This window comes from Selaginella moellendorffii, unplaced genomic scaffold, assembly GCF_000143415.4.
Source record: "Selaginella moellendorffii unplaced genomic scaffold, v1.0 SELMOscaffold_16, whole genome shotgun sequence".
In the NCBI taxonomy this organism is placed as follows: Eukaryota; Viridiplantae; Streptophyta; class Lycopodiopsida; order Selaginellales; family Selaginellaceae; genus Selaginella; species Selaginella moellendorffii.
In genome coordinates this window covers 476,391-503,891 of record NW_003314277.1, presented here as the reverse complement: position 1 = coordinate 503,891, position 27,501 = coordinate 476,391, and the positions used below count along the sequence as shown (strand labels likewise).

Here is a 27,501-nt window from a genome sequence, read left to right as displayed (position 1 = left end):
ACTTAGGAGCCTACGTGGAAACCATGATCGAAACAACTTTAGCTACGAGAATGACGAGAGGAGCTTTACTTTGGTGTCTTTACGTATCAATCAACCAATCAATCAACATTACAGTGGGAACACTTTTTTGTTGCGTACGTTTAATCACAAGGGAAGAATCGTCTGAAGGTATGTTGCCTAAAGCGGCCGCGTGTGCTGTGTGTGTGTGATCATCAAATCAACTTTGATCTTTCATCGTCTCTCACCTAACTAGTGGCGACTTTTCCAACTGGTCCGGGCTCTTACAATCTCGGATCCACCCGTCTGCATCCGGAGGAGATGAATAAAGTCAAGCTGGGAAGGTGGCGCGGCTGCCGCTGCTGCTGCTGCTGCTGCTGCTCCATTGATTGCCAGATGCCCCCCCCGCTCCGGATGCGTCAGGGACTCCACCATATCGGATTTGCTGCACTCGCGCCGGTACTCGAGCGTGATCCCAACCAGGTGGTGGCTCTCGAGAATGTTCTGGGGAAGACTCTGCGCGTCATGGAAAAAGAAAGGAGTAAAGAAAAGAGCGAGCGAAGACGAAGACGAAGAGATCAATCAAGCAAAACAAACAAGACCAACGGAGAGATCACGCAAAAGAAGCAAGCCGGAAAAAGATGCCAAGGAAGGAGAGCAAGAGAAAGAAGCAAGCCGGAAAATGAAACCACGGACGAACAACGAAAAACGAACTTTGAAGAGATAAGAAAGAGCGAACAACGAAGAGATTTAGCAAAGATCAAACATAGAAAAGAGAGCACGAGAACAAAGAGATCAGGCAAAAGACGCAACAAACAACCGAAGAAAAACTCGGCAGGGCAAGAGTAAAACGAAGAGATCACAAGGGAGAAAAGACCGACCTCCATCATCCAGGTGAGATACTTGACGTTGTTTACGTGCTGGTTCATGTCCAGGTCGCTGTGCCGTGGCTGCGACAAGAGAAGAAACTCTTTCAATCTGCGCTAGCTTTGCAAGATCAAGACGCTTTTACCGTGAGGTTGGAGCGGATGTAGCGCGTGTTGCTGTTGTCCAGCTTCTCAATCTTGGAGCACGATTCCTCGGGAATGAAGGCCGTTCTGGAGAGGAACCACGGCGAGATCTCGGCCCGGACCAAGTCCGGCATCTTGGATAGCCGTCTCGTGTCCTTGTGCATCATCACCCAAGTGCTGCAAAACGAAGAGAAACAGAAGTTTGAGAGAGAAGTCAAACACTCCTTGGACACAACACAAGGACAAGAAAACACGTAAAGAACAAGGTGGAGAGAACAAACCTGGTGGCTCTTGCGAGAATGGATCCCGTCTTGTAGTCGCGGACCAGCCAGTCCCGCCGCATGCCATTCTTCCCCGAGGCTCCCACCCAAGTATCAATCTCGAGAGCGTTTCCCCTGTGAAGAAGATGGAAGATCTCCGCGAGTAAGAACACGAAGAAGAAGAAGAAGAAGAAATGGCGATGGCGGACGAAATGAAACGTACCAGGCTGGATACCGCTCGACTTGCACTTGCATGCGCGTCACGACCCAGATGAGATTATTTCTTATCATCTCATGCGTTGTGCCAAACCCGTTCCCGGCCAGCCCAGAGATGAGAACGTGATTCAGAGCTGTCTCCTGCAACAAAACGCCAAAGGTAACCACAAAAGCCTCCGAAGAACACGAGAAAGAAAGGAAAAGAAAAGAAGAAAAACAAACAAACAAGACATGCGATCGCGCTTGATCGATCGATCGATATCTTTCGGACCAGCCAATCGATCGCTCGGGCAAAAGAGAGCGAGACAATGTCGAGAGTTTTTTTCTAGTACCTGGAAGAGATTGAGAAAGGTGTCGAGTGTGGCCGTCTTGTCGGGGCCGACCTCGTAGGAGCGCACCACGAACGTTTGCCGGTACACCACTCTCTCCACCAATCGCCCCTGCTTGAGCGTGTCCACGCCGCCGCCGCCATGGTGGTGGTGGTGGTGCTGTTCTTGATCCTCCACCACGCCGGGCACGATCGCAATCTGCGTCACTCCAGCGATGGCGGACAGCACCGCGCCGCTCAGCGCGTAGCTCGTCTCGGACGCCACCGAGAGCACCGCGGCGGCCTTCTGTGACAGCACGGAGCTGATCGAGAGGTACGGGAGGAGGGAGGAGGAGGCGGCGGAAGTGGTGGTGGTGGCGGCGGCGGCGGCGGCGGCGGAGGAAGAACTAGATGTGGGGGAAGCGGAGGAGGATGGAGAGGAAGTCGCCGCGGCGGCGGAGGAGGAGGAGGAGGAGGGGAGGAGACCATGGCCGCCATTCACTTTCACCTTTGGCGATGACGACGCTGCTGCTGCTGCTGCTGCTGGAGATTTGCGGTAGTGGTGGTGGTGATCCTCGGAGGGCGAGCAGCACAGCGTTGCTCGCATCGTCGTCGTCATGGAGATCGATCCGGATCCCATGTCTTTTTCCTTCTACTGCCCGATCGAGATCTCAGACTCCAAAAGGGAGGAGGGGGTGAGAGAAATAAGATAAAAAAGACCCACGATGGATCTATCTATCCACTATAGTGCTAGTTGCTCTGTTCTTCCTCCTCTAGCTCGCTAGGTCTTTGTGCGCATAGAAGAAGAAGGAGATCGCGCTGGATCCAGCGACTTGGGTCGAAGATCGGAGCCCAATCGAGCAAACCCAAATCGCCCTTTGTGGCATCTGTGCATGCATGCAGCTCCAGATAGGATCGAATCAAAAAAAAAGAGAGAGAAGGATGAACTCTCGCAAATTCTCACTCACTCTCTCTCCTCTCTCCTCTCGAAGGGGGCGAGGTGGGCTTTTAGAGTGGGCGATTTCTTGGCTGCCTCGTCTATGCTGCGCGCGCTATGCGGGCAATGTGGGTTGCGGATCGATGTGCGCGAGGAGGTGGGATGGCGAATTGGGGGCCACGCACGACTAGGGCGATTTGAGGATTTGGCGGTGGTTTGACACACAATGCTTCGTCCGGATCACGACACACCAAACTGTTTGTGTGTGGCCCCCCCACAACGAATTTCCCTTTACTCCTTCCAACCCACGCGATTAAACGATCATCTGTGGAAATGCTCCAGGAATCCACGACAGAATCCTATTCCCCTACCCCATTGATGACAAGAAAAGAAATACCCCACATTATCTCTAAGAACCCTAAAAACAGAGCACTTTAATTATCCCCAAATTTATGACAAGCCCTAGAAATACCAGGAACCCTAAAACCAGAGTAGTACCGTTAAAAACCTTTCCTCCTCCACTTGGATCAGTTCTTGAGCTTCTTCGCCGCCCGCCCAGCCGCCGCCGCCGCCGCCACTCTCTTCCGCCCTCTCCCCACCTCCTCCTCCTCGTAGATCGGCTGCTTCTTACACACCCCGGTCCGCAGCTGGATCTCGATCGTGGCCGGAATGCTCAGCTCGGGCGGGATCATCACCGCGATCCGGGCCGCCCCCTTTGCGCAGGCCGGGGTGGCGGCGAACCCCTCCTCGCCGCGCACCGCCTCCTTCTTCGGCCGCCCGCTAACGCACCCGATGAAGCTCCCCAGCGACCTCGCGATCTTGGGCAGGACGAACAAGCACTGGTCCGGCAGCCCCGGGAGGACGATCATCCGCGGCGCGCACTGCTCGCCCTCGTCGTTCACGGTGGCCGGGCACCACGGGAAGACGCTCACCTGGATGCCGAAAGGGCGGGGCTTGAACGCCAGCGCCTTGCGCCGCGCGATGGCCAGCTCGAACAACACCAGGAAGAAGCCGCGGCCCAGGTCCCGGCAGTGCTGGACGTGGCCGATCGCCTCGGCGTCGCCCAGCGCGTTGCGGATCCACTCCTCGGCCAGATCGCACGTCATGGTCACCTCCATCCGCCAGAAGTAGAGCAGCACCGCGTGCCCGCTCAGCGTCTCCTCCGCCTCCTTGAGCTCCTCCTGGACGATGATCCTCCCCACCGCCAGCTCCTTTCTCGGACCGGTTCCTCGCTCGAAAAGCATCTGATCCATATCCTCCTCCTCGTCGCCGCTCTCTTCTCCTCCTCCGCCAACGTTTGCTTCCACTGCCTCGTCCGCGGCCACTCCTCCGCCAGCGTCCTCGGACGCGTCCTGCGACCGCTCCGCCTTGTCCTTGGTGATCCTGGTGGAGGAGCTCGGCTTGAGCCGGTTGGAGTTGCTGCTGATCCCGCGGTGGTCGTGCACCTCCTCATCGTTGTCCACCGGTAGAGTGATCATCCCCAGCGCCTCTTCGTGGCTCCCAAACCCGTTCTCCTGCTGCTGCATCTTCCGCTTCGCCAAAAGTCTCGGTGACACCCTCCTCGGCACGCTCACTGCCAGAACCTCCTTGGCCTTTCTCTTGCTACCAGACGCTGTGCTACCTTTTGCCGCTGGAGTCTTGGGCGGCTTGGCTGCTGCTGCTGCTGCTGCTTTCGGGCTCGCCTTCTTCGATTTCTTACCCTTTCCTCTTTTCTTAGCGGGCATCACTGGAAAAAACCTTCATGCTTTTATATACCCTATGCTTTTCGGCTACGATCTCCTCCTTTTCTAACCCACCATAACCCAGCCTCTCCTACAAGCCGCCCATCCGATTCTAAATCGACGGCCACTGTGACTATTTACCGCGCGCCAACCAAAGTTTAAGTCCTTGCAGCTTGCCACGTACGTTTGCCATGCACAGCACTATCAATCTAGCCAGCGGCCACCATCATCATCATCGGTCCTCTCCAAATCTAATCCATTCCTGCTGCCCCTGTCGGATCGACACGACCGTTTCCTATCCCTGTCAGATCCATCCTCTTCCCGTTTCCTGTGTTTTCTATCATTTTCACCCGAGTGATGACTTCGCTCCGACCTGTACGAACTTCCTCTCGCCTGATCATACCTTCTTCCATTCTCTCGACTAGAGTGCGAGTGCCTGCGATGATCAGAACGCTGCTCCTTGTCCCGTCTTTGGTGATCTCTCCTGCTCCTGCTCTCAACCTCTTCAACTTGGAGACCGAAAAGACTGGCCATCTTCTGCTTCCATGACCTCGGCGGCGGACCTTCCCGGTCTGCCCACTCGTACTCACCACCCGGGTTTCTAAAGCAGTGAAGGAAATTGCACGCTGTGCCCCGGGAGCACGTCTACAAAGAGCACAACGACAGTCAAGGAAACAGAAACTTCAGAAACTAGGAATATAAAATCACCTGATGCGCTTTCATATACTCTCCGCAAAGTGCCGCTTTCCATTTTGAGACCCGGACAAACTCAGGAATCATCTGCCGAAACAGAGGTCAAACATAACGGTCAAATGGAATATCGAGCTAATACCTGTTTACTGGCGTAAAATCTTCCACTCAAAGCAAGACACGCAGCAACCGCGTCCTCTTCGGACTGATAATGCACATATACGTTGCCACGCAAATGCGGTGAAGAATTTCGGCACACCTACATCCAAGCAATACATTAAGATTGCCACGCAAAACTTCACAACGAACCTTAAAATTCACCAGCTCTCCGAACTTCAAGAACTCGGAATGCACGTCTTCGTAAAACTCTTCGAATTTCTCTTCAATCTCCTCATCCGTGCACTGTTTCAAAAGAATATGAATATGCAAGAATGTACCGACATCCAAATGCCTATAACAGCGTTAAGGATAAAAAAAAAAAGGACTAAAAGAATATAAGCAGGATACAGATTCCCAGAGCTTCTTGATTCGGCTTGAATCCCTCCAACATAGACCCTTGGCCTCTCCATACCAATCGAGTAGCGAGCTTGATGAAAATTTTAGTCAAGGAAAAAGATTCTAATGTGGAAGAAGATGCGGACAGACCGACGAGACAATGCAGACACGAAAAAGAAAAAGAAAACATACAGACCTCCAACCCTTCATCATGTTCCCAAGCCAATCCAGGCCCGGTGTACATGTTCTTGATAAGGAGGGTGCAAGACTTTTCTGGATACACATGAAGTCGACTGCAGCGAGGTCCAAATCTGCAAGCTCCAGTTTTTGTGTGGAAGGGGCAGTGGGTTTTGTCCTGCATCCACCGTAGGAAAAAAAAAATCTAGCGTAAAAAACAGTAGCAGCATGGGAAATACGCTACAAACCTGCTCGGTACCATAGTTCGCAACTTGTTCGATTCCATCGTAAGATTGTTTTCGAGGTAAAGCTAAGCGCGGAGGAGGAGAAGGATTGCGAGTTGGTCTATCATCTTTTCTCTGGATGACAAGAATATAAACAAGGATGGAAAATAAATAAATACATGAGAACCGAAAAGATAAGAGAGCCATACCTCCTTAGTATTTACTTCCGGCTTCTCCACCTTGGCTCCTACTTTAACTCTAGTTTTTCTGATAGTGATCTCATTTCCTTCCCAGATGATCTCGGCAGGACCATCTTCATATTCCCCATCTTCTTCTTCTTCCTTTTCTTGCTTCTCCAAAGGTACTTCTTTTTGCTGCGAAAGAAAAAACAAACAAATGGAGCTCAATCCATCGACACGAGACAAAATCTCATACCTTTGACAATCTTTCTTGTTCCCTGCGCTGGAATTCCTCTTGCGCTTGCCGCTCTCTCTCCAACCAGCGCCTTTCCTCCTCCTCGTGTAATTTCCTCTCCAATTCCTCCCGCTGCGCTTCCAGCTCCAGCGCCTTGCGGATTCGGAGCAGTTCTTCCGGATCCTGTAACCGCACCTCTTCTCGCAGCCTCTCCGCCTCGGCAATCCGCTGCCGACATTTCTTGCGCTTGATCTTCTTCCGCGCCTTGCGCTTCTCCTTGCGCCCCGAGCCAGACGTCTCACCTGGCTGCTGGCTCCCGGAATCCGGCCGCGCTGTGCAGGAGGACTCCATCTTCCAAACCCTACAATCCAAGAAACCTAGAATCGGTAGCAAGAATTTAAACGAATTTGAATTGGCTAGAACAGCGCGGGAGATTCCGTGAGGTCGATCACATCCCTGGCGCGAGCTCGCTTGGGTGTGGAGGAGAGAATGATGATCGGGGAGATCATCGAGCACATCCTCTTTCCAAATAACGGGGAGATCCTCGGCGTTAGCAAAACTGGTGACAAGATCACCACTGGAGTTTTTCGCGATTTGGGAGTCTTGGGCGTTTGCGCTTGCAGAAAAATATCAGCATCGCTGCTCTTGCTCTTCTTTTCTTTCCTCGCTGGAGGAAGAGAAATCGTCTGTTTTTGAGAGGTCGAGTTGTTCGTCGTTTTCCTCTTTGCTGGACGAAAAAATTCTTGATCACTACTGTCGGGAGAAATCTCTGCGTGTCCTGCCTGTTCTTGGAAAGATCCCTGCGTGGTTCTCGTGCCTCGAGTAGGAGAGATCGAATCAACTGGTCCGTTTTCTTGAGGATTTTCTAGAGTTTCCTCGTCATCCAAAGTTCCCTCCTCGTCTCTTGATAAACTATCACTTCCGTCTTGTTCGTCTGCTGGATCTTCGCAATACTCTGCGTAGCTGGGAAGTTGATCCATAGATCCAATGCAGCATCTCATCTGATCCGGTAAAGTCTGGCATCCCTTCCTGTGTTGTGCATGCTCGGACGAAAAGAACTGGACCGTAAGCTTCATCCTGCTAGAAAAAGAAAATGTCAACCATGAAAGCATATCATCATCCAAAAATACCTGGACCATTTTGGAGAGCACAACATCGCATGAAGAATTTTAATCTTTCCTGCTATTCCTCGCAAATTTTTGGGCTTTACTTCTGCCGGAAGAACCACCTCCTTTGAAAGCTTTGGATGCTGCCATGCCCATTCAAACTGGGCAAAACCGAAAAATAAGAAAAAATCCCTTCAATCCAAATTCTTTACCTGGAGAGCATCCGTCTTCGATGAAAATCCATAAACGCAGAGAACCATCTCCCACGGCCTCTTCTTCTTGGTCCGGAACGCTCCACAAGTAATCTCTCCATTGTGCTGCCGGATTCTTCGTCGCGGATTCACGGTAAAACTGCCAAATTCTCTCAAATTCTTGAGATTCCTGTGCTATTTGCATTCCCGGCGCTTACCCGATGTAAGTCTGTCCCTTGAAGCGAGGATTGATGGATCGCAAGAGATAGCATCCGTAGAAGCGCCTAAGCTCCATCGCCTGCGCCAAAGAACCCTATCTCCAAGCCCATAAAATGTGACCGTTGTCATTCCCTTACGCTCAGGTGGTTTTTAACAACGGGGTCGTGGGTTCAAATCCCACGGATGGCAATCGATAAAGGAAATAAAAATAATGTTGCTAAGCACTAATGAATTTACAACACTTAACCAATGAAAAAATCACGATTTCATGAAAATTTCACTCATGCACACTTGGCTTTTTCCGGCTCATCGCTCTGCAACCATTTCAAGAAGTTGACCCTTGCGCTCTTCGTCATCCCTGATCCATAGCGCGTCTGGAAGCAGTAATCGATGCACATATGAGGTCAGCGCGGCTCGCAAGAGCTTGACGAAGACGTCTACATTCGCATGCAAGCCGATGTCACGGACGTAGCCGAGTGCATTGCTCACGAGGACGATCTCCCCAGGTGCGATGGCTTCGGTGGCGAACCGGCCGAGGCCACCGGAGTCACCGCGGAGAAGCTTCACTGGCCCGACAAACTCCGTGAAAGTTGGAACGTCCTCGCTCTTGCAGCCTAGGCTCAGGTAGCGGTGGAGGTCGTCAGAGATGTCCCGTTCTTCGCTCTTGTCCATGAACTCGATTATGAGCCCGTTGATCGCTGCTGCAGCAGAGCTCGCTTGTACGCCTGCACTGCGTCTTTGTATTTGAGCATGCCGTGGAGAGCTCGCCCCTTCTTAGTCAGCATCTTCACCGAGGCGGGGACGTTCTCCGTGGCATCCGCGAGCGCCAGAGCCTTCTCCGCGTTCTCAAGCGCAGGGAAGAAGTTCTCGAGCTCAAGGTGGCACTCGGCAGCGTTTCCGAGAGCCAGAAGCTTGTCCCTCTCGTTGTCAGCCTTCGAAATGCTCAGGTTGTAGAGCTCTAGAGCCGCCACGCATTGCTTCCTGAGGAACTGCTCGTTGTCCAAGCTCCGAAGCTCGCTGGATGTTTTCTGGTCGAGTTCGTTGATGGTCGTCGGGAAGCATGATATGATCTTTATGTTCCCTGAACACCCAAAGCGAGTGACTATGAACAAGAAGAAGCAATCTCTACCTGGATTGTCAACAAAATAGCAACGTCCCGGCACTCCTTCCACTGGGTAAAGCGTCCTCGCGGCTACCATTGCGCCCCTGGGATATAGTCCGTTCAGTTCCTCCAGGGAAGAGTCACTTCGAGCCACAAATTGGAGACGAAGTTCGATCGGGCCGGCCAGATGCAGGATGAAATCGTGGCTTCCGCCCAGTTCGGATGCCTCAATTATCCCACTCACCGACGATCGAGAGCGCTCCACTGGCGGGCGATATATTTCGCCAAGCTCAAAGATGATCACTCTAGTGGGCCTCGTGATCAAGCCATGCAATCGTATTTGATCCACTGGTGCACAGAGGTCATCGCCAAAAAGTGTGCTGCGAGGAAGTTGATCGAGCTTAACAAAGGAGAGACTTCAGAAAACTCACCTCATCCAGCTCGTTGAATCTCTGCCACCATTCTGGCTCGCCGGATGCACTATCACTGCTCGAGGCGCCCTTCAAAAGCAAAAGAAGGAAAGTTTGGTCACGACAAGTCACAAACCCAGGGTGCTCGAACCTCTTTCTTGGCTTGCGCTCTCTTCCAGAATTCGTCCGAGAACAAGATCTCAATTATCTCCACATACGTAAAGAAAGTTTTTGTCCCGGCTGAGCACCACCATGCTTGGAGCGCCTAGATATCTCTCGCAGGATTTCGCGAGAACGAAGAGGAAAGGAACCGACGCCGGATTACCTCCTCGCTAAAACCCACACACCCGGGCACAGAGATTTAAGTGCAGCCGTCCATTCATTGCTGGCGTCCTTGATTTCGATCCCTAGGAGTTGAGGTGCTGTGGCGAGATCCAGGCCAGAAGCGACGACTAGCGCATGGATCTCCGCCGGATCGACAAGATAGCTGCCAGGAGAATTAGGATGCGCATTTGCCGGAAGAGCGCCAAGACTTCACACATTTGCCGGTTGTGGGCAAATGCCGTTCCATGAGAATATTCCATCTTGTGGGAGGCGTTCGCCGCGCACCCATGACAAGATTAGAGAGGGCTGGAGACGATTTTCCTCGTGGATGCGCCCAGAAATCTGTGCTGAAGAACTATGCCATGGAAGAACCACAACATGGTGCCTCGATGACGATATGCTGCCGGGCCGCGTTTGTCTGCGCCGGGCTGAGCTATCTTATAACGATATTAGTTTTATAAAGTAGGATCAAGGTAACTCAAAGGGTGCATATACCTTTAGGGTAAAGAGGATGCGTATTATGGGTGTTCCAATTTAGGTAAGGGCTTTTATAAAATCCTACAATTAATTGCCGAGATCTACAACCATGCAGATCCTTCAACATCAATGCGACTACCCTGTTTGTACAGAAAGTAGAAGATGGACCGTCTTGTTGGTCATTGCTCTCTGTCATATGCTTGAGTATCGCCACCTGCTTCGATGTGTTTAGTGGTCCCAGCTTGTGAGCCAATGCAATGGCAAAGGTTCTGTCATTGTTAATTTCGGTGGGCATCCCTTGCTCCACACCCAAATCCACTAAAAGCCTTCTAGCGCAAATTCTCTATCTGCTCCACAGCTAGATTGAGCAACCATGGGTTGTTTCTTGATACTCCAATTCATAGCTCCATACATCCTGAAACACCATCATAATCTAGTTTTTCTAATGTCCATGTAATCTGCATCAGCAAATCCAGCTAGTAATCACTCCCCTAAGAATTTTATTCCTCGGTTTAGAGTTTCATGAAGGTATTTCACAATCCTCGTAGCTACAAACCAATGTTTTAATCCAAAATCTTGCATGTATTGGCTTCTAGTTGACACAATGCTGAAATATCATGCCTTAAGACTGTTGATAAGTACATTAAACTTCCCAGTAGCTTCTTAAATAGCTTACTTTTCATTTCTTTTCTATCTTCCTCGTCCTGAGGCCTCATGTTAGCACATGGTCTATGGCTGAGGTACCGGTACTTGCAAGAGCATGAGCTGTATTTCCATCAAAATACTTATCATGTAATTTCCTTTTAAACTTATCTTGTTGGAGGAATATTGATTTTCTATCTCAATCTTACAAGTTGTAAACCAAGACGGTATGAGATCTCTCCAAGATCAGTCATTTTAAGTCTTCAGATTTAACCTCTTCATTGCAAGGCCGGGATGACGTTGATGTGAGTGATGCCAGTGTAACAGGGACAATAGGAATGGAGAAATCTTGAATGTCTCATTTAGAAATCCAATTTCTCTGAAAACAGACATTCTCTGTGTGATGACAACGACATTGTGTTCTTATTCAAGACCAAAAAGGAGCCAGTGGAGGAGCAAGACAAGAAGAAGGAATACTGGCCCTTTCAGCAAGGCAGCCACATGAGGAGCATGAGAAAAGCACGCATCAAGATTCAGTTGTTGACCTGATCAATAACATTTCTGGCAAATGCGGTGTGCTAGAAATATCAACATTGTTGAGCTGATAATTGAATGCAAAACAGCTTCAATTGATATACTTCCACTCTTACATCATGCTGCTCATCACCCAAATTTGCTAACAAGTAGGAACCAGTCATAGGGCCAAGCCACCGAGGAAGAAACTTCTTCATGAGGGTTTTGTCTAACGTACTATCATACCGTGTTCCAGTTTCAAAATATTGCCAAAATGTTAACTATATTAAAAACTAGATTATGTTCTAGTTCTATATAGTGCTTGAGAGAATTATATGACATCTACACTAAAAACCATATTGTATTCTAGTTTTGTATTACACCACAATGTTGACTATATTGAAAACTATATTATATTCCACTTTCATAATAATAATTTAAATAAATATACATTAAAAATAATATCAGACTTTAGTTTTGAAATGATGCTCAAGATAATCATATAAGGTATAAGGTTTTAGCTGCATAATAACTATGCTATGTGTACCTAGTTTCGTTTTATTTTAACCATGAAAACCTATATAGAAAATCAAAAGACAATGTATAGAATGAGCCATGAAAGTTTTAAGAACACATTTTTTCCTCTTTTTCTCCTGCTTTGGAACTTTTAAATTTAAGATATTTAATTATTGGAGCAAAAGGAAGTTCTAGGCAGTCCCTCATCCTTTCAGTTATTCCTTCTTTCACTTTGTTCTAGGAACTTTGGGTGAACTTGCAATATGCGAGTTACTTTTAAGAGGTGTCAGAGATCGAAAGTTTGTGTTCACCTCCCTTAGCTCCCACTTCCTCTCTTTAGATTCTCTCTCTTTTTTCTTTTCTTTTCTCCTCTCTTCGCAAGAGTTCTGAGGTTTTAGTTTGGCTTCACAATTTTTTCACATGGTTTTTTCTCTGTGACTCCAAACTTTACACCTCACTCCTCATTCACATTTCATTCTAGTGTGTTCTTTCTTTCCATTTCCTTTGTTTCTTTTGCATGCAACTGTTTTAGCCACATCTCTCTCTCTCTCTCTCTCTCTCCCCCCCAGGTTGAGGGAGGGCAGAGCCTTTCTAGCAACTTCAGTGGGTGGTAAATATCTCATGAAGGCCAAGATAGAATGAGCCTCCATAAAAGTGCTGTAAAAGGTAGTTCCCTTGAGCAGGATCTTTCAATCGTCACATACAACATGCCAAACTTACAGAACACAGCTTTTCTCAAGTGTTTGCGTTAGTAAGAAAAGCTAAAATGCCTACCTGAGTACAAAATACATGCAGCAACACGAACCGTTGCCTTCTGGCTTCTGACAAGGGCATCGTCAGTAAAGGAGAGATAACACTATAATGCACAAAATAACAAACAGCTGCAAGTTAACAGAAAAATAAAGACAAATATACATACCACCACACCATAGCAAAAGCATATCTTGTTCTTACTGATGATCCATGAGTTTCAAATAATTGTTCATAAGAGCCAAGAGAGCTTTTGTGTTGTACTTCCTCCGGGCATAGATAAGACAACCTTTCTAAGCATCACATAAAAGGCTGATCGCTAAGTGTTCATGCCTTGAACCGCTGTTAGATCCAGGTTCTGTTTCTACACCCCTTCCAAAGCCAGTTCCTTCCAATCCTGAGTCCTCGAGACTATGTCCAGGGCCAGTGAAGATTTGGCATCGTGACTACAGTGGCATCGGCTTGTTTGCCACCAAAGCGATCCCGCCTGGGAAGATCGTCCTGCACTCGGTTACATCTGTGACATCAGCTTGCCTGCCAATGTGGACGTGCTCTTGCGAGTGGCGCTGACCTCTCCAAGAACTCCAAGAATTTTTAGAGGAGATCACCAGAGACCTCCATATGCCAGTGTACGAACTTTGATTTCAAATGGACAAAGAAGGGTCCGTGGAGGCGGAACAGAATGAGCAGATAAACAAGCACAACTTCAAGCTGGGCTTTCTCAGGGTGTGTGGACGCTGCCAGGAATAATCACACACAGCTGCCGGGGGAACTTATACACGGTGCAAGTTGGACCCGCCAAGATCTTCTGGGCGGCTTCGAACATCGCAGAGAGACGACGAGCTCAAGTTCTGCTATGCTCCATCGCTTGAGATCCTCCCCGTGAACCTCCACAAGGATTTTGCCAGTTGCTGGTGTTGTCGGTACGTTTGAGATGGGCCTCTCCAAGATCCTCGTGCACTTTTGCGTTACACTGCCATGAATCCATGTCAGCATCTATGACGTCAAAGTTCTAGTGGGATCCAGGATTTGGGTTTAGAGGTTGCAAGCGTTCTTCGTGAACACAACACAAATCACAAGTAACAACGAAATTTCTTTGTATCCACCCATGTCTAGATGTCCCTCCCAGGATTTTTGCCAAGGACGACCATGACATAAAAAATCCAGTGGGGGAAGGAATGTGATAGAGTTCGTTTTCTAGCCACGAGGGCCCAGAGCAGTGCAGGAGTCCCTACGAGAGCCCGTGCCATCGCTACACAAACACATCTTAGAGCACCTCGCGGCAGTAGAGGAGGTAAAGTCTATTGCCACCGCCATGAGCTCTTGCTCCTGGAGCAAGAACTCATGGCAGTGGCGATAGACTTGGAGAAGAGCATGTGTCAATTCACTCTAACGTACTTATCGGCCAGTCCCAAAATCCCCAAGATTATGCCCTCTGAGCGACCATATTACCTTTAACAATATACCTAGCATTATTTTTATAAATTCATATCCAAGACTAGCACTTGCCTAGCATATGCTGTGTAATTAGCAAAATATTTTTTTGATTTTTTAATATATTAAAAACTAAATTAGAATAGTATTTAAACAACAAATATTATATTCCACTTTGATTGAGAGAATTATGCCTAGAAAATGCTAGATGCAAAAAAAAATAAATTCTTGTACACTTGATAATATAACTATTTAGACAAAATATATTCCTAGGCATAAATAAGATAAAATATTCATTCATAAAAATATTATATACAAATTATTATTTGGAAATATGAATATATTTAGAAAACAAATTGACAAATAAAAAATTAAAAACAAATAAAAGAGAATAATTACTGCCTAATAATTATTTATAGATATATATAATAATTTCAAATATTATATTCCATAGTATTATATACTAATAAATTAGTAAAAATATTTTAAAATATTATTGTTTAATCAAATACTACATACATTATCGTAGTTTTTCTGATAATTATAAATAACTAAGGTTACATATAAAAATATAAATATGTACTTTTATTGTTAAAGCCCCCCACAGTTGTGATTTAGCCAAAAAATGATGTCTGTTTGAGAGAAACCCTAATCATCTAGTAATAAACCTTACTTTTTAACTTCTAATATGGTTTCAACATTTTGATCTTTTGCACTTTTGATCTAATGTGGTCTAAAAGTAAAGTGACTACTTTTGAGTGAGGATAGGCAGATGCCTGTGCAAAATGCCTGTGAAAAATTAAGTTAGATTTGTGCGGTTCATAAGATTTGGGGAGTTCTCATCATGACTTAGTTTTCACTCTTTGTTCTCAAGTAACGAACTTTGAACTACAGTCTATATTGTGGTGGGGGGGAGGTAGGGTTTCACTGTGAGTTAGTTCAACTTGGAATTTTTCTCACACCTCTTACTGCCATTTTCATCAGGATATACAGCAAAAAATAGTTCGGGAGATACAAAATGTCTCCTTATTAACTGGAACTGGTTTCATTGGACTTCTTTGCAGGTTAAAACGCTTTTTCAGCCGATTGTGTCTAAAATGCCCATGCCTTACACTGTTCTTGAGTCACTAAAAGACATCAACGTTTGATGCGGGAGACATCTAATGGGAAAATGTTCTCGATCTTCAGCTGCATGCTCAAGTTCCTCCGGGAGCTCACTGCCATCCGGACTTCGAGAGCCCCCGGCTGGTAGTGACGGACATAGTGAACGCGTCCAAAGTGTATTCCAGCTTCTTATCTTTAGTGGGAGCATCAGCAGATGATGACGATGAGAGGCAGATGATCGTCGTGGATGGCTGGCTGGAGTTTGAGGCCGCAGCTGGAATCGTTGTGCACATCAAGGAGAGTGGACGCGCTGCTGCTGGAAAAGACCGATGGCTTCTAGCGTGGTAAGAAAAAGTTCTATGTAACTGATTCGGTTTCCTTTTGTTAGAGCTATGGCCCCAGTGACTCATGAAACTTTCCTGTAGAGATTTTGGAAGCCACTTCCAATGCACGTAAGTAGAGCCGTGCCTGTCGCCGGGTCAAGCTTGATACTAAACTGCACTCCCAGGAATTCTTTGATGTGTTGCAGCGTCTTGATACCGTAAGAAGAGAGCTTCCCGACGCTGACTTTGGAAACATCTTCCGGGCACAGAGCACAGAGGATGAACAGCAACCCCTGTATGGCAAACAGGAAAGTTTGTGAGATCGCCTTCTTTCTTTTCCAGCTTCACAGATAGATACCTGGTGAGCTGAATTTACAACTCTTCCCAGCTTTATCTCTTGTAGCAAGGACATGGCTGCTTGCATCCCCAGGTCCTCTGGAAGCTGGAGCTCGGATGCTCCTGAATGCGTAGCCGCGCACTCGGAGCTTAAAATGCAGCCGGTGGTCGTTTTTGTCACCAATGAGATCCCATAGCCCAGAGATCTGTGCCATGACAAAGGAAGCAAGATGAAAAAAGTTTACTTTGCAACACAAAATCATGGAACTTACTTCCCAGACTCCGAACTAGTGTAGTGATCAGTAAAGATGTACACGTCGGGGAGCAAGCGATTTAGCATGCCACATTTGATTGGCCATATGAGGTGAGATGCGTGTGGAGTAACTCACTCCTCAGATACGTTTCACCATGCCCTCATCCACCCATGTAGCAGCTTGGTGAAGGATTCTTAGCGAGGAGAGAAAGAAAAGAAGAGGAGTTTGGAGAAACTGACCGTGAGGCTCTTGGGAACAATGGGAACTTTGAGGACGACTTCACTGCCACCCAAGGGCGGAGCTCCGCAGGCAACAACCTTGAGTTCTAGGAATTCGATTGGAACACCAAAGTGCTTAAGCATTGGCAGTGTTGCTGTGCGAAAGGTGTCGACGCAGGGATCCCTGCTGTCATTTGCAATGCCTGTCACAGGCCACAAAGAATCCTAGTTAACAACTGGTGCCTCGCAAGCTGCCACACGCGGCATACATGTCAATCAGCGCAGTAGACACGATCAAGCTCGAATCCCAGCCCGCAGCAACCATTTGGGAGTGGATTTGCTTACCCACCGGAAGAAATCGCAATCCACAGCACGCTCCAAGGGCCGCGACGGACTTGATCCTGCCCGGAGTGACGCCCTGGAGCAGCAATCTCCGGTCAACACTTTGCATGTGCCATGTGTTGCTGGGCCTTCCTCTCTCGCCCCATGCGGCTTGGCCGCCTCCCATTGGCCGGGAGCAAACATCAGCACGATTATTCGCTAACACGTGGTTAAAGAAATAACCCCTTTACAGTTACCCCCCATCGGACGGCTGTGATTGGCCAGATCCGGCGGCCCACAAAGTTCGGCGTTTGCTCCTTATAGTAGTAGATAACTTCCTCTCAAAGATTATCACTTTAGTGGGCCTCGTAATCAGAGGTCGTCGCCAAAATAGTGCTGCGCAAGTCAAGCTTGATAAACTTTAGGAGAAAACTCACCTCCTCGATCTCGTTAAACTTCTCCCACAATGTTGGCTCGCTGGATGCACTATCACTGCTCGAGGCGCCATTCCAAAGCAAAAAATAAAAAAATAAAAAAATTTGGTCACGACCAGGGTGCTCGATCGAACCTCTTTCTTGGCTTGCACTCTCTTGCCGAATGCATCCAAGAACAAGACCTCGATGATCTCCACATAAGGATTATTATTTTTTTTGAAGAGCTGATTATATTTACTACCTCATTTTCGTTAAGTTTCGAGAGCTCAAGCGCGAATTGTTTCTACTCTCTGGATCGTTGCAATGGTTTAAAACTCGACCGCTTGATTAGAAAGAAACTATACCTCGCTAAGGATCTCGCTTTCCAACGCAAAGAAATTTGTAATCCGGAGCTGGCTCGACAGTGACTGTGACGAAGAAAAGAGAGAATCTGTCAAGAGAAATGTAAGAAACCGAGAAAAATACCAGCCACATTTCCATGCTGAAACCGTTGATACACGAGTTCGACGCATGCGCCATTGGAAATCTAAAAATGGCAAATCGCAAATACTTAAACTATACCTCATTCGGCGACATATTTGCATCCTCGGCTCACAATCATGCTTGGAGCGCCTAGACATCTCTCACAGCGCGAGGACAAAGAAAAGAAAAGGAACCGACACCGGATTAATACCTCCTCTCGCTCTAAAACTTCTAAAACCCAAACACCCGGGCACAGAGATTTCAGCGAAGCCATCTTGTCATTGTGAAACCACCGTCCAAAGTTGCGTGCGATATTTTTCCTTCGTGGAAAAAACGAGACGCGTCGTTATAACTTCATGGAAGAAAGTGAGAATGGAAGACATACCTCAGGCACGCCTGGCTTTGTCCGGCTCATCGCTCTGCAACCACTTCAGGAATTTGACCCTCGCGCTCTTCGTCATCGACGCTCCATAGCGCATGATGAAGCAGAAGTCGATGGCCATATCCGCCACGGTCTTCCACTTCTCCTCCTCCTTCGTCATCGTCGGGTAGAACGCCGTGGGAAGGAAGCCTGCCGTGAGCGTCTCCAAGCTCTCGAGGTTCGTCGCGGTAGCGTGCATGAAATCGTTGCAGAACTCGTCAGCGACTTTCGGGTGGGCGGAATCCTGGTAGAGGAAGTAGAGGAGGTACGCTGGAGCGAAGGATATGCGTAGGACCGTCTTGTTCAGCTTGCTGTTGGTCATGTACTTGAGTATCTCCTCCGAGTCTATCGCGACCTGGACGAGCTCTTGCTCTACCATGAACTGTCGCCTGTTCTTGGGGTTCACTTCGGTGACTCTCCTGTACTCCCTGAGGTGCTTGAGGTAGCGAACGCACAGGCTCTCGTAGGGACCGCCGCATCGCCAGTACAGCATCTCGGTTGTGCACCGCCAGCACCGGCACCAGTTGATAAACTCATGGCGGAGGGCCACGGGGAGCATCTCGAGTGAAGGAGCATAAGAGTACGTGAGCTCCTCTCCCTTGACGATTTTCGCGTTAGCCCGGAAGATCTTGGCGGGTCCAACTTGCACCACGCATAAGTTCCCCCGGCAGCTGTGTGCGATGAACCCCGGCAGTGTCCACACGCCCCCGAGAAAGCCCAGCTTGAAGTTGTGCTCGAGTATCTGCCTGATCTTGTCCGTCTCCACGGCACGCTTCTTTGTCCAGTCAATGTCGGAGTTTGGCTTGAAGACTTGCATCGGTGGGATCCTGGCGTTATCCTCGTCGAAAATCTGGCTCCAAAGGTAATGGAGCTGCAGCCAACTTCTTCGAGAGGTCAGGGCGGCTCGCAAGTGGTTGACGTAGACGTCGACAGCGGCATGCTCGGCGTACATGTCACGGACGTAGCCCAGTGCATTGCTCAGAAGGACGATTTTCCCAGGGTTGATGTCCTCGGTGGCGAACAGGCCAATGGCACCTTCTTTGCGGGGAGCAAGCTCCACTGGCCCGACAAAGTCTAGGAAAGGTGGAGCATCGTCGCTCTTGCAGCCTCGGCTCAGGTAGCGGTGGAGGTCGTCGGAGATGTCGCGTTCTTCGCTCTTGTCCATGAGCTTGATGAGGTGAGCCCGTTGATCGTTATACGCCTCACCGTTGCTGCAGCGCGAGAGAGCTAGCTTGTAAGCCTGCACTGCGTCTTTGTACTGGAGCATTCCGTGGAGAGCTCGCCCTTTCCTCGTCAGCAACTTCACCGAGGTGGGGACGTTCTCCGTGGCATCCGCGAGCGCCAGAGCCTTCTCCGCGTTCTGAAGGGCAAGGAAGAAGTTCTCGAGCTCAAGGTAGCACTCGGCAGCGTTTGCGAGAGCCAGAAGCTTGTCCCTCTCGTTGTCAGCCTTCGAAATGCTCAGGTTGTAGAGCTCTATAGCCGCCAGGCATTCCTTCCTGAGAAAGTGCTTGTTACCCAAGCTGCGAAGCTCGCTTGATGTTTTCTGGCAGAGTTCCATGGTCGTCGGGAAGCAGGACGTGATCTCTACGCTTCCTGAGCACCGAAAGTCATGACACACAAATGATAAAACCAACTTTACCTGGATTATCAACAACGCAGCGTCCCTCCAGCCGAAAGTGCTTTTTCACGGTTACCGATGCTCCCTTGGGATATAGTGCCTCCAGTTCCTCCAGGGAAGAGTCGCTTCGAGCTACAAATAGGAGACGAACTTCGATCGGCCCGGACAGATAGAGGATGAAATCGTTGCTTCCGCCCAATTTGAATGCCTCGATAGTCCCACTCAGCGCCGATGTGGAGAGTTGCTCTTTTCGCAGGCGATTCATGTCTTCAAGCTTAAAAGCTATCACCCTTGGGGCTCTCGTGATCAAGCTATGGAGTCGTTGCCGTTTTTGAGCCTCTGGTGAGATGCCGGGATACAAGTCCTGCGCACAAAGGGAAGAAGTTGAGCTTTAAACAGCAGCAGCAAAAGAAATCCTGGTAGAAGTTTGCTGCTCTCCAGAAATCCGAGCAAAACAAGCATGGCCTCGATGTTCGCCAGCCAAAGAAGCAGCGAACAGTCTTTAGTAAACTCACCTCCTTGAGCTCCGGAAGGCTCTCCCAGGATGCAGGCGCACTACCACTGGTCGAGGCGCCCTTCCAGAAGCAAAGCACAGCAATAAAAATAGTGACACGCTTGGACTGGTTGTATGTTGTTACCTCGTTCTTTCCTCGCAGTTCTTTCCAGCGATCGTCCGAGAACAAGCGCGCAATGATCTAACAACAAGCCAGCGTGGTCAGATGAGAATAAAAGCTTTAAACTAGTAGAGTCGATTTGTACCTCATCGTCGGGAAGGTTGGAGAGCTCAATCCCCATGTTTTTGCGAATTGTTGGGGGACCCTAAGTTCACAAACAAACTGCTGCTTAGAAGCCCCGTAGAAGAAGTCTCAAGCTTTCAGAAAGTACCTCGCTTAGAATCTCGGATGCCGAGACAAAGAAATTTCTCATCCGGAGGCTTGGCTGTGACACAAGAATCTGAGAGAGAAATGTGAGGAAACCGAGAAAATACCCTGTCGTCGAGCTTCATTTGCATCATCAAGCCGCCAAGCTCCGATGCCGACGCCCGGGATGAAGATTCGCCCTTGGAAATCAAAGCTCCATCAGGGAATCACGCGACAAGCCTGCGCCGAATCGAAATATACCGCAATCGATCGATCCGCCTCCGAAATATCGCCGCCAGAGGCACTAGACGCTGCCGGATCCGGCACAGAAGCATTCCTGGAGCGCCTAGACATCGTATCTGCAAGCACAGGATCTCGCGAGGACGAAGAGGGGAGGACGCCGGATTACCTCTTCTTGCTCGCGTTTGCCTAAAGCCCTAAACCCAAACACCCGGGCACAAAAAATTTAAGCGCAGCCGTCCGATGCATGTGATATGGAAACTTCAATCACAACCGCCCGATATTCCCGCCTTCTTGTGAGAATGAAAACCAAGCGTTGGATCACGAATGCTTATAACCGTCAGATAATCCTTATGTACCAGGATATATACTTTTGGATCAAAAGCACTAGTTTTAGCAGCTTCGAAAAACTTTCTCCTGTACCTGTAAGAACCAAGAGCTTTTAAAAACGTCTATAGCTCGAAACACAACTCTTTGTCCCAAACCTCGTCGGCTAAACGAGAATGGGATTTAAACCATGTTCAAGGTTTTGAAACAAAAACCAAGCGACCTCTTACGATTAGTAGCCTAAAAGGCTCTGAGAGCCAGAACGAGAAAAAGACCTCAAACTCACCTCTGTTCTAATGGAAATGAAACTTACCGTCACGACGTTATGCTCTTCGTTTAAAACTTTAGCAGGTCTTTCAGCTTTAGCTCGTCGTTCAAAACTTCTCGTGAAGACTATCGTCCTGTGCCTGCGAGAAACGAAAGCTTTTAGAAGCATCGATCGCATCAAACTAAAGAGCTCACCATCGGTGTCATCTTTTCATGTGATGCCAGCCACAAGCGCGGGCATTTTTCGTTCCAGAAACCTGAAAACAAAACTCTGCTTGTCGGAAAACAAACTTGGCATCATCTGCTTTAGCCGAAAGAAAGAAGCATCTTATAGACTTGCTTTTGCTCTGTGCTATAGTACCTCTAGCGGTTTCTCAAGGGAAATCCACGGAAAGGTCAGTGAGGTATTGGACGAATTGCAAGTTTAATTTCCGAAGCTTGTGCATTGCAAGAATGTCTTACCTGGAGTATCATCCTCTGTCAGTAACTATATCGTTGAGAAGACAAAGTTACCTGGACTTTCAATGGCTTTCTTACGGCTGTATGCATCTTTGGGTAGAGAAGCAAAAAATTGGTAAGACGACGTATTCCGCCCCAATAGATTGGACGCATGTCACCGATCTTCGCCTATAGGGTAGAATGCGGTTTGTGTCGAAATGCTGAAGTAGACGATCACATACCTCGGAGGAAACGAAATCTCGAGATCTTCGCGGCTGCATCAGTGTCGAAATTGGGAAACCCTAAGACCAATTTACTCTTATTCAAAATTTTAAAGAAATCAGTTTTATAAGTATAAACATATAACTTTATGGTGATATTGCCTCAATTCTGGGCTCATATTGAGTGGTGAGCTTGCAGATAAATTGAATAATTTGAGAGGGATAGCTAGTGTTAGCTAATTTTTGTCTATAGGTCTAACATTGATTAATTTTTACTCTAATTTTTAGTTTGGTGTTCAATTGAGTATTTTTTATCCTTCTCAAATTTTAACAGTGTGTATGTAATTAATAATCTTGCACTTTTTAATTTTTTTAATAGAGTCTTGGATTGTTTTTTCAACGTCTAATCTTGAATATTCCTTTGTTCTAAGGATTATTCCAATTTTGTCAAAGAGAGTGTTGTTAAGAGCTTTTAATTTATTGGTACTACTTCTTTCTTTATTTATTAAGTATAAATTTTCCTCAAGTCTCTTACTTATTTAGTTTTGGATAAAATATTTTATAATTGAAAATTTTTTAAACAAAGCTTTTTATAATAAAAGATTGTGAACAGATCTTCTTTTATATCTTTATTTTAGCCTTCTTAATTGCTACTAAAATTTCCTTTTGTAGTATTTTTTATCCATTTATTCTTCTTTCACATCCTTTCTTTTTTAATTTTTAATTTATCTTCTTTTTTTTTGCCTGCTTCAAACTGATTTTTCTTCAAAGTAGAAAGTCCAACCTTGACAATAAAGAACAAGTGATATTAGTATTAGAGGGAGAATAAATAACATAAATTGTGGAATAAAAATAAGCAATAAAATCTAAATAGAATGGCCTTAAATGGATATAATAACAAAATGAGGCTAAATACATATAGGTCAACAATAAAGCTAATGCTCCAAAACATTTTTTTCTTTTAAAGAGAGGATAAAAAAGATATGAAAGACAAAAAATGTGAGTTTTGCAAACTTCAACAAAGACAATAATTGTGAGTCCAAGTTAGGTTTAGGTTTTGTTAAGTCTGAGTTAAGGTTAGTGGTTTGCGACTTTGAGATGGTTTAAATATTTAACAAATGCACATTAGATTTTAGTTTGTTTAATACAATTCTTTGGTGTTATACTATAAGTTTGGGTTTTATTTCTGTTATTGAAGTTTTCTAATCCTCTGGTATATCAGTATGTGGTAAGCCAAGAGGGAAGAGCATGGGCAGCCACAGCTAAGACTCCAATGAGCCTAAAAAGTAATATGTTATTATCACATATATAATGTTATATATAACCTATATAGATTTATATAAATCTAAGTACTACTTGTATTATGTTATATATAACCCTAAAAAGTAATATGTTATTATCACATATATAAGTACTTCATAAGTCTTTAAATTTTATTTAAATACAAACTCTTTAATTTACTTTAACAAATCTGAAAGATGATTGAGATAGAAAAAGTATTTAAATTACTCAAATCATGAGACAAAAATTTCAACACGTGTTGTACTAGTTTGTGGATGGTATCGTCTGTCCGGCTAGGCATAACATACCTTTAAAATATCTACGTAACATTGATCTTGTTACCTTGTGATGGCTTCTAACGGGTAGCAAATCACGCAGAGCGACGGAAGATAGCACTATCCAAAATGCCAAAACCACATGCAGTTTGCCACTGCCCTCAGTAGATTTGAAGTACAACTGGAGATAAAAATTCGAGCGCGTTATGTGAATCCGCCAATCCAAACAGTTGATGCTATGATTATGGTGAAAGCGGTTTGCATCTTTGCCAGTTAATCCAAACAGAGAGAAAAAACGAACAGAAAGAGAGAAATAACCTGTTAACATTCCGGAGTCTTGGACAGCGAGGAAAACATCCAGAGCATGAAAAACGCATAGATGATCGCAACTGGAAGAAAACTTCTCCTTGTTGAAAAAATCATCCACTCGTGGACATTCTCCGCCAGCTCCAAAGGCTCGATCGCAACGAAATACGCTCCACGTCACGGCAAGACCTTGCTTGTGATCCCACCCAACGTCAGCTTCACCACCCCGTATCCCATAGAAACGAGAAACCGAATTATACCACAAAGCCATCTAGCGCAGGCATTTTGCCGTTCTAGAAACCTGGAACGGCAAACAAACTTGGCATCATCTGCCTCTGCATCGAAGAATTGATATATGTTACCTCAAGTTAAGCTTGTGCATCGCAAAGTAACGAAGCCGATGGAGAGACTTTATCCTCCGGCTGAGCACTACCATGCTTGGAGCGCCTAGACATCTCTCACAGGATTTCGAAGAGGAAAGGGACCGCTGCCGGTTACCTCCATGAAGCCGTCCATTCAAAAACGCTAGATTACGCGCGGTATTTTCCTTAGCAAAACAAGAGACACTTAATAGAAGAAAGTGAGAATGTAAGACATACCTCAGGCACGCCTGGCTTTGTCCGGCTCATCGCTCTGCAACCATTTCAGGAATTTGACCCTCGCGCTCTTCGTCATCGACGCTCCGTAGCGCATCTGGAAGCAGTAGTCGATGCACCAATCCGCCATGGTCCTGAGGTCCTCCTTCTTCTTCGTCATCGTCGGGTAGAACGCCATGGGAAAAAGCCCTGCTGTGAGCGTCTCCAAGCTCTCGAGGTTCGTCACGGTAGCGTTCATGAAATCCATGCAGAACTCGCTATCCTTCGGCATCACGTCGACGGCTTCCTGGCGGGCAGAATCCTTGTAGAGAAAGTAGAGGAGGTACGCTGAAGCGAAGGACATGCGTAGGACCGTCTTGTTCGTCGTGCTCTCGTTCGTGTGCTTGAGGATCTCCTCTGAGTCTATTGCCACCTGGACGAGCTCTTGCTCTACCATGAACTGTCGCCTGTTCTTGGTTTTCACTTCGGTGACTCTCCTGTACTCACTCAGATGCTTTTGGTAACGAAGGCACAGGCTCTCGTAGGGACCGCCGCATCGCCGGTAGAGCATCTCGATCGTGCACCGCCTGCACCGGCACCAGCTGATAAACTCTTGGCGGAGGCCCACAGGAAGGATCTCGAAAGAGGGAGCATAAGAGTACGTGAGCTCCTCTCCCTTTTCGATGTCCAAAGTCGCCCGGAAGATCTTGGCGGGTCCAACTTGCACCACGCATAAGTTTCCCCTGCAGCTGTGTGCGATGAACCCCGGCAGCGTCCACACGCCCCCGACAAAGCCCAGCTTGAAGTTGTGCTCGAGAATGTGCCTGATCTTGTCCGTCTCCACGGCACGCTTCTCTGTCCAGTCAATATCGGAGTTTGGCATGAACACTCGCATTGGTGGGATCCCAGCCTTATCCTCGTCGAAAATCTTCCTCCAAAGGTAATGGAGCTGCAGCGAAGTTCTCGGAGACTTCAGTGCGGCTTGTACGAGCTTGACGTAGACGTCGACGACGGCATGCTCAGTGTACATGTCACGGACGTAGCCCAGTGCGTTGCTCAGAAGGACGATCTTCCCGGCCTCGATGTCCTCGGTGGCGAATAGGCGAATGCCACCATCTCTACGGCTCCGAAACTTCACTGGCCCGACAAAGTCCAGGAAAGTTGGAGCGTCGTTGCTCTTGCAGCCTCGGCTCAGGTAGCGGTGGAGGTCGTCGGAGATGTCGCGTTCTTCGCTCTTGTCCATGAGCTTGATGATGCCAGCCCGTTGCTCAATGCTGCAGCGAGAGAGAGCTAGCTTGTATGCCTGCATTGCATCTTTGTATTTGAGCATGCCATGGAGAGCTCGCCCTTTCCTTGTCAGCAACTTCACCGAGGTGGGGACGTTCTCCGTGGCATCCGCGAGCGCCAGAGCCTTCTCCGCGTTCTGAAGGGCAAGGAAGAAGTTCTCGAGCTCAAGGTAGCACTCCGATGCGTTGCCGAGAGCCAGAAGCTTGTCCGTGTCATTGTCAGCCTTCGAAATGCTCAGGTCGTAGAGCTCCACAGCCGCCAGGCACTGCTTCATGTGGAAGTGCTCGTTAGCCAAGCTGCGGAGCTCGCCGGATGTTTTCTGGTGGAGTTCGTCCATGGTCGTCGGGAAGCAGGATATGATCTCTACGTTTCCTGAGCACCGTTCGAAAGTCATGACACGAATGATAAAACCAACAGTAGATTACTTACTAGGATTCTCAACAACGCAGCGCCCCTCCAGCCGTAAGTGCTTTTTCACGGTTATCGATGCTCCCTTGGGATATAGTGCTTCCAGTTCCTCCAGGGAAGAGTCGCTTCGAGCGACAAAAAGAAGACGAACTTCGATTTGCCCGGGCAGATAGAGGATGAAATCGTTGCTTCCGCCCAATTTGGATCCCTCGATAGTCCCACTCAGCGCCGATGGAGAGAGTTGCTCTTCTCGCGGGCGATTCATGTCGCCAAGCGCAAAAGTTATCAGCCTTGGTCGTGATCAAGCTATGGAGACGTTGTCGTTTTTGAGCCTCTGGTAGACAGATGTCGGGAAACAAGTCCTGGGCACAAAAGAAGTTGAATCGAGCTTTAAACAGTCTCCTGTAAACTCACCTCCTGGAGCTCCGGAAGGCTCTCCCAGGATGCAGGCTTACTATCACTGGTCGAGGCGCCCTTCCAGAAGCAAAACACAGCAATAACACAGTGAAAAATTTGGTCACACTTGGTTGTAAGTTACCTTGTTCTTTTCTCGCACTTCTTTCCAGCGATCGTCCGAGAACAAGGCCTTAATGATCTAACAATAATTCACACCAAAGCCAGCGTGATCAGACGAAAGAATAAAAGCTTTAATACTAGAGTCTTGTACCTCATTGTCTGGAAGTTTGGAGAGATCAATCCCCATGTTTTTGCGAAGTGTTTGCACACCCTAGGTGTATGCTTAGAAGAAGTTTGAAGCATTCAGAAAGTACCTCGCGTAGAATATCGGATGCCGAGACAAAGATATTTGTCATCCGGAGCTGACTTGGCGAAGGAAAAAACAAAACAATAATCTGAGAGAGCAATGTGAGGAAACCGAGAAAATACCCTGTCATCGACCCCCATCTGCATCATCGAGTCGCCACGCTGTGATGCTGACGCCCCGGATGAAGATGTGCCCTTAGAAATCAAAGCTCCATCACGGAATCACGCGACAAGCCTGTGCCGAATCGAAATATACCACAATCGATCGATCCGCCTCCGAAATATCGCCGCCAGAGGCACTAGACGCTGCCCGATCCGGCACAGAGCGCCTAGACATCGTATCTGCAAGCATAGGATCTCGCGAGGACGAAGAGGGGAGGACGCCGGATTACCTCTCCTTGCTCGCGTTTGCCTGAAGCCCTAAACCCAAACACCCGGGCACAAAACAATTTAAGCGCAGCCGTCCGATGCAATGTCATTTGAAAACGTCCGCCCGATATTCCCGCCTTCTTGTGTGAATAAAAATGAAGCCGTTGGATCGGGAATGTGGGGATATATGCTTTTGGATCAAAATCCAGCTTCGAGAACTTACGAAAAGCTTCTTTGAAAACCAAAATATAGCGAGAAATTT

The 27,501-nt window shown here is 47.6% G+C and overlaps 5 protein-coding genes across 8 annotated transcripts; all 5 read right to left on the bottom strand.

Moving 5' to 3' along the window:
* Positions 1-108: 108 nt before the first annotated feature.
* LOC9641603 (palmitoyl-acyl carrier protein thioesterase, chloroplastic) lies at positions 109-3,107 on the bottom strand. Its single transcript, XM_024675961.1, has 6 exons — positions 1,816-3,107; positions 1,491-1,624; positions 1,289-1,402; positions 1,010-1,184; positions 879-947; positions 109-513 (listed from the first exon to the last, which is right to left on the bottom strand). The coding sequence occupies exons 1-6, from the start codon at positions 2,428-2,430 to the stop codon at positions 250-252; spliced, it is 1,371 nt and encodes a 456-aa protein (XP_024531729.1). The 5' UTR covers positions 2,431-3,107; the 3' UTR covers positions 109-249.
* Positions 3,108-4,454: 1,347 nt separating this feature from the next.
* LOC9641602 (zinc finger CCCH domain-containing protein 5) lies at positions 4,455-6,800 on the bottom strand. The gene is made up of 8 exons (XM_002970961.2): positions 6,470-6,800; positions 6,244-6,408; positions 6,059-6,169; positions 5,830-5,988; positions 5,448-5,540; positions 5,281-5,397; positions 5,157-5,228; positions 4,455-5,093 (listed from the first exon to the last, which is right to left on the bottom strand). Exons 1-8 carry the CDS (start codon positions 6,797-6,799, stop codon positions 4,653-4,655), a joined length of 1,488 nt encoding a protein of 495 aa, XP_002971007.2. The 5' UTR covers position 6,800; the 3' UTR covers positions 4,455-4,652.
* Positions 6,801-6,835: 35 nt separating this feature from the next.
* LOC112346626 (structure-specific endonuclease subunit SLX1 homolog) lies at positions 6,836-8,085 on the bottom strand. 2 transcript variants are annotated; one of them, XM_024676030.1, is made up of 4 exons: positions 7,964-8,085; positions 7,767-7,905; positions 7,579-7,715; positions 6,836-7,528 (listed from the first exon to the last, which is right to left on the bottom strand). In XM_024676030.1, the coding sequence occupies exons 1-4, from the start codon at positions 8,038-8,040 to the stop codon at positions 6,865-6,867; spliced, it is 1,017 nt and encodes a 338-aa protein (XP_024531798.1). In that variant the 5' UTR covers positions 8,041-8,085; the 3' UTR covers positions 6,836-6,864. The 2 variants fall into 2 exon arrangements, with proteins under 2 accessions (XP_024531798.1, XP_024531799.1); XM_024676031.1 differs by having other exon boundaries at positions 6,836-7,525.
* A 7,064-nt stretch (positions 8,086-15,149) lies between these two features.
* LOC9641600 (probable RNA 3'-terminal phosphate cyclase-like protein) lies at positions 15,150-16,831 on the bottom strand. 3 transcript variants are annotated; one of them, XM_024676018.1, is made up of 4 exons: positions 16,713-16,831; positions 16,168-16,618; positions 15,918-16,101; positions 15,150-15,852 (listed from the first exon to the last, which is right to left on the bottom strand). In XM_024676018.1, the coding sequence occupies exons 2-4, from the start codon at positions 16,233-16,235 to the stop codon at positions 15,643-15,645; spliced, it is 462 nt and encodes a 153-aa protein (XP_024531786.1). In that variant the 5' UTR covers positions 16,236-16,618; positions 16,713-16,831; the 3' UTR covers positions 15,150-15,642. The 3 variants fall into 3 exon arrangements, with proteins under 3 accessions (XP_024531786.1, XP_024531788.1, XP_024531787.1); XM_024676020.1 differs by having other exon boundaries at positions 16,168-16,570; positions 16,717-16,831; XM_024676019.1 differs by lacking the exon at positions 16,713-16,831 and adding an exon at positions 16,637-16,703 and having other exon boundaries at positions 16,168-16,570.
* A 7,607-nt stretch (positions 16,832-24,438) lies between these two features.
* Positions 24,439-26,094, bottom strand: LOC9642320. Its single transcript, XM_024676148.1, has one exon. The coding sequence runs from the start codon at positions 26,092-26,094 to the stop codon at positions 24,439-24,441; it is 1,656 nt and encodes a 551-aa protein (XP_024531916.1).
* Positions 26,095-27,501: the final 1,407 nt, after the last annotated feature.